The sequence below is a fragment of the Paramormyrops kingsleyae genome, chromosome 23, assembly GCF_048594095.1.
Source record: "Paramormyrops kingsleyae isolate MSU_618 chromosome 23, PKINGS_0.4, whole genome shotgun sequence".
NCBI classification, from domain to species: Eukaryota; Metazoa; Chordata; class Actinopteri; order Osteoglossiformes; family Mormyridae; genus Paramormyrops; species Paramormyrops kingsleyae.
This window is the reverse complement of record NC_132819.1, coordinates 22,334,641-22,345,217: the sequence shown is the minus strand read 5'-3', so window position 1 is coordinate 22,345,217 and position 10,577 is coordinate 22,334,641. Positions and strand designations below refer to the sequence as shown.

The following is a 10,577-nucleotide window of genomic DNA, read 5'->3' as shown; positions in this document are numbered from 1 at the left end:
GGCAACCGGCCTGTTAAACATTCGCTAACACACAGACCCTAACCCCCCAGGGTATGAATGAGCACTGACTCACTCTTTCCATCAAATGGGCAATGTGGGATGTCGGACTCTGTCATCAGCCCCCGAACCGAGGACCACTGTTCCAGGGAAGAGGTCCGGGAGTTTGCCCTTGTTTATATACCGTGACGACTCAGAAAAAGACAAACCAATGAGCTGCCACAGGTTACCAGCCGCTCCACCTCCATCTCTAAGATGGAGGGGCGGCTACACGCTCCAGACCACAGGATGAGTAAGAAATTCGGAGATTCAGGAACAAACCGAATTAGGCGACACAAAGAAGCCACACGCTGCCTGACTCTCCCTCCTGAAGTTTTCGTCAGAAGAAAATGTCAAGGAAACTATGCAACCTTTAAAGGTAACCATGTTCAGGCCTGTAAACGGGCAAAAACACATCCGAACACTACAGAACAACAATTGCAAACTGGTTTCTAGGAAAGTTTGTGGTTACGGTTAGCCTCCTGGGGTTTGATGGGTAGGGATAGGGTTAGCTTCCTGGGGTTTGTTGGGTAGGGATAGGGTTAGGTTTAGGGTTAGCTTCCTGGGGTTTGTTGGGTAGGGATAGGGCTTATGCATGCTAACTGTATTCTGTCCCCATAGCTTATTTTTAAAGGTTTATCCTACTTCTAACTTCGCAAATGGCACCGGTTCACATTAGTGGATGCACGGGCCACTACTGGGACCAACCAGAAGCTGGCAGCTTTATAAGGCCTGGCCAGGAGAGGGCGCCAAATTCTGACTGGGTGACAGATCACCACACCTGTGGAAGGACAAGGCTGCACCAGGGGATGCATGGAGAGGTCCAGCCACCTCCCCCGACTAAGATATATCTGGTTGTCAGAGGGGGGAGTCTGACAGCTTGATTTATCCTCATCACTTCGTAACAACACAAATCAACACACAAAATCAAGCCCCTGTCTGAGAAACCCTAGAGCTCCCATCAAAAACAAGACATCTGAAGGCTGGCCAGACCCCCACCACTCCCCATGGCCAAAAAAACAAGGTGAGAACAATTCAAAATATGATGGTTTCTGGAAGAGGATGGAGCGTGGGGGGAGGGGGGGGCAGACAGACTGAAGAAGCCCCCACTTCTTTCCAAGAGGCAGCATAAGAGCCCAGTGTATCACCGTGAGGAGATTCAAAACGAAGCTGAAACCGGTTCAGCCGCAGGTTCCAGACTAAGTGAGACGAGCTCCGTCAGCCTTGCCAAACGATGAAAGGCAGCGACTGGCGGGAATCTCCCTGGCAGCGGGAAGAAAACGCTTCCCGGCCAACTCATATTTACGACACAGAGCAGCTCGGCCAAATCAGACAGGGCCGGTCTTTGGGGGAAGAACCTTCACAATCTCCAAATACGTTTGGTAGAAAAAATCTTCACAATGCGTTTGATAAAATAATTAGCAATGCTAGTTTAATGCCAATTATCGATAACTTTCTAAATCAAATGTCTCTATTAACAAAAGCTCTCCAAGTATAACAAAACAATATGCATAACAGTGAAATCATTAACGTCGTTTTTTTAATAACACTGAGGCCTGAACTCAGAACAAACCGCAGCGGCAAACAGCTCATTTTATTACCTGCCAAAATGTCTTTTTTTAAACCTCCCCATTTACGAATTTCTACTCCTGCTTCGGAGAAACACCGCTTCGGGGATTTAAAGCATTCGCATCCTGTCGGTGTAAAAATAGTAACGGTACACCAGTGACCTTTAATAAGCAGAAATGTGGAAGGCAGGCCGGGAGACGACGACGAACCGGGGAAAACCCTGATCCGCCGGTTTAGCGCGCACGCCCGCGGTAAATGAAAGCAATACAAATAGAGCATGGGGTGGTGCCATTAAGATCGTGTCACATTTCATAGTTTTCCCAAGCCAATACGGTAACTTAATGTAACTGATGCAACAAAGCAACGAACTTTAATATTTATATCATCGCAAAGGTGGCCTGACTTGCTTTAAAAAATCAGTACAATTAACAAAATGGACTGATGCCATTGTATTGCATATTCACTGTGTGCTCGATTACAAAAATCTTATTGAGATTGAACAAAATCTCGAAACGACGCATCCCCAACTACGAACAAAAAAACAGTGATGAATTATGGGATGTAGGCACATTTAAAAGAAAATACATTTTTACTTTACATTTTCACATTCAAAAGCCATGCATCCCATCTTTCATGGTCAAAAGCACTTGGTATAAATGCATATTATACAGAATTGTTTAACTTCGTATGGGCATTATTGGGTCTTACAAGAAACATTTCTCTAAAAACCAAGAAGACGCTGTAATACTCCCCTCTGCTGGCAAGTGGCAGTATTTACACAAACACTACAGCAGCGTGATTATGATTCCTGTGAAGAAACCTGTGTTTTTGAGTCATTTTGGGTAAAAATCCTACACCTTCTTCTTCTTCTTCTTCTTGGTTCGGGGGGGTTCAGAATCCGCATCCAGATCGGCACCATATTCCTTTTCCCGCTTCCTTTTCTTGGGCTTCTTGTTGCTGTGGACTTCGTCAGAGAGTACAGCAGGCACCTCGTCCATGTGGACCTCCTCAGCCTCTGTGCTGCCTTTTCTACTTTTGTGTTTCTTTCTTTTTCTTTCGTCACGCCCGTTCACCTGGACTTCCGCGATTCCGGCGGTGTCCGCAGTGATTTCCGCTGTCACCTGAGAATCTGTTGGGGCCTCAATGTCCCAGGATTTGTCCTTTTTCTTCTTCTTCTTCTTGGTTTTCATGCAGTCAGTTGAGTCCTCAGCCATGGGTTCGATGGTCTCCTCCTTGGATATGACACTGTCCTCCACAGACACATCTTCTCCTTGTTCACTGAGGGCCACCAGCTCTTCAACCCTGAAAGGAATTAGATGGTTTGTCTTAAGAAAGCCAGTAACGAAGTCACAGTCCCTGTCTGCCCCGATTCATGGCTCTGCTCTACAAAAACCAAGAGCTTCACTGTTCACTCTCAACCCTCAATTGTTTGTAAATGACAAACATGCCGTATTTTACAGAATCTGTGTGAACATAAAAGTAGAGCTGTCACTATGAATTATATGAATAATCAAATAATCTACGGGTTAATCTGATATTTCACAGAATAATAATTTTTACATAAGATAACATAAAACACAAATGCTCCCTGGATTACGACAGTCCAAGTTACGATATTTTGACTTCCCAATGGGTACGTTTCTTTCGGTTTCAGTACATTATTCAATAAATTACATGTGATATTGAACATGATTTGGCCCAACTATAGGCTAATGTAAGGGTTCTAAGCATGTTTTTATAGTAGGCAAGGCTATGATGTTTGTTAGGCTGAGTGTACTGTACTAAAACCCATTTTAACTTTACCATAGGTGTATCGAGATGTTATCAAGAAAAAAATGCTCTTCTTGTTTTATCCTGTTCATTTTGTGTTTAAATGCTAATATATATATATAGGTGTAATTTTGGGGGGCCGGGAACCAATTAATTGGTTTTCCATTATTTATTATGGGAAAAATTTGATCAGAACTCGAACTTTTTAGGATTTGATCCGGAGTCCGGAACGGATTCAATTCGAGAACCGAGATTCCACTGTATTTTGTATTCCTTAGACTATATTAAGCAAAAGCAAGTGATTTGTCAGCACTGCTTTGTGTCTGTTAGCATAACTCACACCGTCAACATCTGACACACGCTATTGGGAAATAAGTTGCATTTAGCTACATAGTTCATTTTCAACTGCTACATATTGCAAATATCGCAATGTGAAATAAAATAACATTTTAATGTTAAATGATACGTCCCCATTTTGTTCAACCCTAAAGCAATATGTTAAACTAATAACAATAACAAAATTAAAAAGACACATTATACGGTCTATCACATTACAGGCCTACCATATTCTGTAAAATGAGGCGGCCAAGCGACAGCTAACCTTCATTTTGGCAGCGATTGTATATTGAGTTCTTTGTACTTTTAGAGCCATTCATAATTTGGTATTGTAATATTTATTAGGATATTGCTTGTATATAGTTTACATAATTATATATATATATATATATATATATATATAATATAACATTTATATAATATATTGTTTGTATATTGAGTTCCTAGTATTGAAGTCATTTGTATTTTTGGTATTGTAATATTTGTATTATTTGTTATTGATATTTAACTTAATAATTTTCTTACTGTACTGAATCCACATAATTTCCTCAGGGATCAATCAAGTATTCTGAATCTGAATTACTCTGACATACAGGAACCTATTTTCGTTCACTTTTAATGTTAAGTGCTTCCACAGAACTGATACTTTCGCTCTTTTTTGCGGCATCTTCCTTCCGCCATATTGACAAGTAATCGTGAAGGGAATTTTTCACCAATGCTTTTTAATAATCGAGTTTAATCGTGTAATCGTCACAGCTCTATACAGGAGCTGCAGGCGACAACCGAACGAAAGGAAATACTCTTACAGCAGGTACACGCTTACAGCAGGTACACGCTTACAGCAGGTACACGCTTATTGGAGAGGTAGGGAAGAGGCCAGTACTGAACCTTTTATTCTCCAGCCTTCCTCTGATGAGGAGCACACCGGCGGCGTCTGCGTCCAGCTGGAAGACCTCGAACTCCAAGGTGTCGCCCACAGCGAAGCCGGCCTGCCTCCAAGCCTCCACGCTGACCTGGTACGGCTTGGGGATGGAGGCGTTGAACGAGTCGTGCACTAGACACCCCACGTGACTCACTCCCACTTTGTTTATGACACCCTGAAAAATGGACGACTGCGTTTAAAACCCCAGATGAAGAAAAGAGTCCCGATCAACAACAAAAATAATTGCCCAACACTGCCTCATATTTAAGCTATTTACAACATTGGTCCATTGCCCTGCAAGAAAATACGCTACACATCTCAAAATGATTTAAAAAAGAAAACAGGGTAACACTTTAACTGACGGGACACAAATACATCAGGGCTCTTCAACTCTGGACCTCGATTCCAAATGCAGGCCTTGATTTCACTTCTCCCATGTACTTAGTTAATTAATTACTGATTCTGATTGGCCAGAGGCTTCACACCTGGCTCACAGGCAAAGGAAGGCTGGAAAACCAGCAGTGCTCAGACCTTTAGGTCCGTGATCTGAATACACTAGTATTATATTATTACGCTACTTCCTATGTATTAACCATAAACTGAATCTTAGTTACATACTGATCTCATGTTCATTCCTCATTAATGAATTGTTACACATCTTTTATCCCAAGCAGTAACTATTGCTGTAGTTGCTATATCCGTTAATTTTGTAATCATTTGTAAACTGCTAAAGGAACCACTGAAGTAACAAATCATGAATAACACAAGTGAAATACTGATCTCATGTTTGTTCATCATTAATGAGTCATGACGCATCCTTTATCTCAAGTAGCAACTATTTTTGTTTATGATTTGTACTTCAGTAGTAACAGAGTTACTACTAAGTATTTGTGCCCCATCAAGTAAAGTGATACCAAAAACAGTTCAATTTCTTTTACAAACAGGAGGCATACCAAAAGCTTTTGTCCTTTTCTGGGCCGAAAGATCACAAACGTCGCCTCTATGTTGAGGTGGATGAACCCTTGGTCGTCGTATATATCCCCGTGTTGTCCCAAGACTTTAATGCTGTCGTAGGCTAGGGGCACCCCGTTCATACTGGGGAAAGGAACAAAAAGATCTCATTTTAAAAACTGTTTCACTGAAAAGCAACGTCGTAATATTTTGGACAATCCAGTCATTGTTAGGCAGAGTCCACTACCTCGTGTCCCCCCCAGTATAGCGCCATTCCATGTCCTTCTACTTATATTATGTGGAACACGCTGGTACAACCTTGCCATCACCTACCAGTAACTAAACTAACATGACTCTCCAGATATTTAATACTGGAGGGAACTCGATATTTTTCCCCATGTGTTTGAAAACATATTACAGATCATTTCATCTTTAAATGCACCGCACCGACGTGCAGTGACAGTAACATTTTGCAGAGCAGCGCTGGTGCGATTCGCCGCCTGTTTTACGAACAGCCTGGGGAATGAGACGCGCCTCTCGGAGTACTTGAGCAGCTCGCAGTTCAGCTGCTCCTGGATGCCCGTCTTCTTCTTCTTCAGGAACATCGGCGAGAGCGCGACGTGCCGCCGGGTCGTGTCCAGCACCAGGCACGAGTACGGCGCGCTCACAAACTGGCAGGCGTCCGCGAAACTAGGCGGCAAACACGGCGTCACACCCGCGCTCCCCGCCGTCCCGACCATCCCAGATGCCGGAGCCTTGGCCTCTGTGGACGGGCCGCCGTTCTTCACCTCCGTCTCCACCTGCTGCAACTTCGCCATGCTGCCCGGAAGTTCGAAAACTACGACAGAGGAAGTAAGGATGCAACGCTCGAAGATTCAGCGACTTAGCGGTTGCGCCCCCGTGCGGAAAGGAGGTTTTAAACCGTCCCAACCAATTTAGTCGCTACTTGGTCACTTAGCCGTATACATAGCTGTGTATTTTAACAGAGGGATTCATATTAACGACGGCACAGTGGCGCAGTTGGTAGCAGTGTTTCCTTACACCTCTGGGGCTCGAGGTTTGAATTCAACCCTCGATCTGTTTGGGTGGAGTTGGTATGTTATGAAGACTCCTGTCCAAAGGTATCCAGGTGATCAGGCATCACTAATTTGTCCACAGTGCTTGACGATGTGTGTGCCCTGCAATGCACTCCTGTCTCATCCTGTTGAAGGTGTATCTCTGCTGCTTGGGATTTGCTGTAGTCCTGATGGAATCATGGCCACAGGAATACAATTACAACCTTCCCCTATGATATGAACCAGCAGTCTTCCTGCTGCAGTGCTGTATCCTGAACCACTACGCTGAAGCCAAATCACTAAACAGGTGTAATACTGGGGAAAATTCAGAGGTGCAGAGAAACATGCATGTGCTACTAACAGCTGCTTCTAAGGTTGAACCCTTGAATGTGTGGCTCAAAATCACATTTAATTGCATTACATTTTCTGCACTAGGAAATATTCTTTTGGAAAATAACAGTAGTCGAATTATTGCTAATATGATGTTGTATAAATTAAAGTATTAAACTAACAACCAGATTGTTGTGTTTTTTCCCCAAAAATACATCTGAAAAACTGGAGCAGTCATTTTCCAGGGCTAGAATTCAAATGTCATTATACAACAGCAGAGGGCGTAAATTATCCTGGCTAAAGGTCACCGCATAGTTCAAACGTAATCGACGTTGTTTCAGCAATACGACACTGTATGGACAGTGATCCCACCCGCTGTCGATAATTGGCTGACATAATCCCACCCACTGTCGACAATTGGCTGGCACAATCCCACCTGCTATCGACAATTGGCTGACATAAAGTGAAGCCGTGGGGTTGGTCAGTAGCCGGCATGCTTTTTATGCACCGCGCTTATCATTAAATGGCGTATATTAATATGTGTATTCGTATATTTATGTTAATTGTAAATATCGTAGCTGTGTAATGTTTGCCCTGGAATGTGACCGTGAGTCGCATGTTAACTGTTGGTTTTCTTGTCTATGTCACTGCTAGTATTAAACCGATAGTGCCTATTGATAAAGAGAGTATTACATTTCAAATGAATTGTCATATTCTTTATTAAAATGACTCGCCACAATAAATTTTTTTGCTCTCTTTATGTGGGTCTACTGCATCAAAAACATTCTGCGCTCTCTTGGGTTATGGCTTTGTAATATTGATTATCTATTTGCACTTTGCGGCGATTGCCTGTGGTTATTTTCAACAGTGATATGTTTAACTTCGTCTATGTTCCGGTCAAAAAATATTTTTCTCTATAAAGGTAAGATTTGGTAGCAGCCGCCTTGCTTCAGAGAGTGTTGACATCTTTTTGCAGAAGAACCTCACCATATAGAAATAGGTATGTCATTAGGGTACCAACTTGATTTTGCACTTTGTATTATTTTTACATTTATTGTTACCTATACACGTATGTACCCTGTTTATATAAAATAGAGAAGGCAAATCACTTCCTTGTTGCTAAAGCTTTTGCTAACACAAAATGCTTAGACAGGTAGCTCAGTTGACATTACACTTTATTATTTCTAAATTTATTATTTCTTGGCCAGGACTCCCTGGAAGAAGAGATAATGTATCTCAATGGGACATTCCTGGTAAAATAAAGGATAGATAAAATAAAAAATAAAATAAATTTGATGTTGCCTGTACATGTCATTTAAAATTGTATAGACAAACCACATACATGTTATCAAAGTTAAGAAGCACTTTTAATTTAAATGTTTTTATCTGCTTGATTTCATATAGGAGAGACATCAACTAGGCCCAGTTAGTCATGCTGCCATTTTTCTGAATGGGGAGTCGTCATATGGGAATACAAAGAGTTCATTGTAGAATAAAAGGGTGATGTGTTTTTATTTTCTCCTTAATAATAATAATTGATACTTTATTAATCCCCGTGGGGAAATTGTCTTTACGCCTCCCTCAACTTGCTCTTTGTGGAGCAAGCTGTCCACGAAGAGCAGCCACTCGTAGCTGTGCCCAGGGAGCTGGGGGTTAAGCGACCTGCCCAAGGACCCGCAGACGTGCTCAAGTGTAAAGATACCAAAACCATAGTGTCGTCATGGCCTAAAAGCTGTGACACATACCAAACTGTAGAAAACTGTAAGTTACACCCCTAATATTTATGGCGGCAGGCATGCATGTTGTCACGGGGGCATTGCCCCCCCCCCCCCCCCCCCCCGCCCCCCAGAACTATCCCTGATTCCGCCTGACTCAGCTAGCAAGGCTATCGAGCTTAGCACTTTCCTTGCAATCCCTGTCCTGGCAAATCAAACACCTTTCCGCCTGATGTAAGCAGATGGAGTAATGCGATATCGAGCGGCGTGTGTGAGGTTCGGCATCCGCTGTGCCATATGCCTGTTTCCGGGACATCGGAGCTGTCTAGGTATACCACTGTATGTTCGGTGGTTCATATTCTATGTGGATATGATTGCATGAATAGACAGTCTGTTGTACTTCATCAATGTACAGAGTGTACTTTGGAACTAATAATACAGATTCGCTCAACCAGATATGCGCGTCCCAGCACAACTGTCATCCCACACAGCACATAAGCAGAGCACAAGGGCCACCCTTCATTCCTGGGGATTCATACTTACGGCTTGTGACTCAGAATCATATTCTCACATTCTGATGTCTGGTTATTTGTCCAAGCAGAATGTACTGTGTAAGGTGCACACATGTTTAATTTACTCACAAAAAAAAAAAACATGTTCAGTCATGATTCTAAGGTCCAACAACCCCTTCCCTTGACATCATAAAGACAGCACAGCTCTGATCAGGGCAGGATCTCCCTTCATTTCGGAGGCTCCCCTACCAAGAATAAAGATGATTATTTCACTTACACAGGTAATTCGGAGGCCTACGGCATTAGAAAGTCACTTCTGCCCCCTACCTGGCTGGTTTCTGGTCGTTCCCAGTGCCTCCTGCTTCACCTTATTCTTGTGTACTGCTGTCTTAGAAATTTTGAGCCTGGAAGCAGCCTAATGATTAGCACAACCTTCTGCCAGCAGAACCAGGATTAAACCAGTTTTTTAAAAAATACAGATTTAAAAAAATATGGAGTAATCTCTTAATTTTCCCCAGAGCTATATATAAATATATAATACATTATTTTTCATGATTGGTTGGGCCCCCTTGTGCTGATTGGGCCCCCTTGTGCTGATCTGCCAGTCTATTCCTGGCTTTGCCCTTGGCTCTGATATTCCACTGCATTCCCAAATTGCAGTGCTGAAATACCTTGAGGGGTGGAAGTCAGGTAACATGTGTGCTTCGTTTGCCTGTAGGAGGTATCTAACCTACAGTACCTTATCTGACTCTGCTCTCTGGACTTAGACACAACACAGAGACCCAGACCAGTGGTCCTGTACAGATTGTTCTGAAAGGAAGGGTGTGAGAGAATGCAAGGCCGCCGTCCGTATCGCATGCATGTGCGTGTCTTTTCTGAAACAGTGTTTCGTCTGCGCCTTGTGAGCATCAGGGTGAAGTATCTCAACGAGGTGGTTCACTTTTAACAACCACTTCTGCCTCTTTCTTAAGAAAAAAAGGAAATAAAAATGCTAAAAATGATCGCGTTATCGAGTTTTTTCTGTGCCTTGTCGGGTTCCTGTTGCATTTTAAACATTCCATGAAAAAGGGAACTGATAGGGTGTGTGTGTGTGTTTGTGTGTGTGTGTGTTTGTGTGTGTGTGTTTGTGTGTGTGTGTTTGTGTTTGTGTGTGTGTTTGTGTGTGTGTGTGTTTGTGTGTGTTTGTGTGTGTGTGTGTTTATGACCCCATTCGACCGTGCGTTGAGTCTTGGCTTATGACTGGACCATCAGTTTTTAATTTTCTACCACAAAACGCAATGTGACATTTCTGGGTTTTCCCCCCCAGAGACGGTACGTCAGGAAATTCTTGGGGGGAGAGTGGAAGACTGGCTGCAAGCTTCCTTTAGATGTAGCCACAGTG

At 42.9% G+C, this 10,577-nt stretch overlaps 1 protein-coding gene across 2 annotated transcripts; it reads right to left on the bottom strand.

The window, feature by feature from the left end:
• Window positions 1–1,559: 1,559 nt before the first annotated feature.
• polr1f (RNA polymerase I subunit F) lies at window positions 1,560–7,222 on the bottom strand. Of its 2 annotated transcripts, XM_023817601.2 has the most exons (5): window positions 6,626–7,222; window positions 6,098–6,422; window positions 5,587–5,728; window positions 4,600–4,808; window positions 1,560–2,907 (listed from the first exon to the last, which is right to left on the bottom strand). In XM_023817601.2, exons 2-5 carry the CDS (start codon window positions 6,400–6,402, stop codon window positions 2,457–2,459), a joined length of 1,107 nt encoding a protein of 368 aa, XP_023673369.1. In that variant the 5' UTR covers window positions 6,403–6,422; window positions 6,626–7,222; the 3' UTR covers window positions 1,560–2,456. The 2 variants fall into 2 exon arrangements, with proteins under 2 accessions (XP_023673369.1, XP_023673370.1); XM_023817602.2 differs by lacking the exon at window positions 6,626–7,222 and having other exon boundaries at window positions 6,119–6,477.
• Window positions 7,223–10,577: the final 3,355 nt, after the last annotated feature.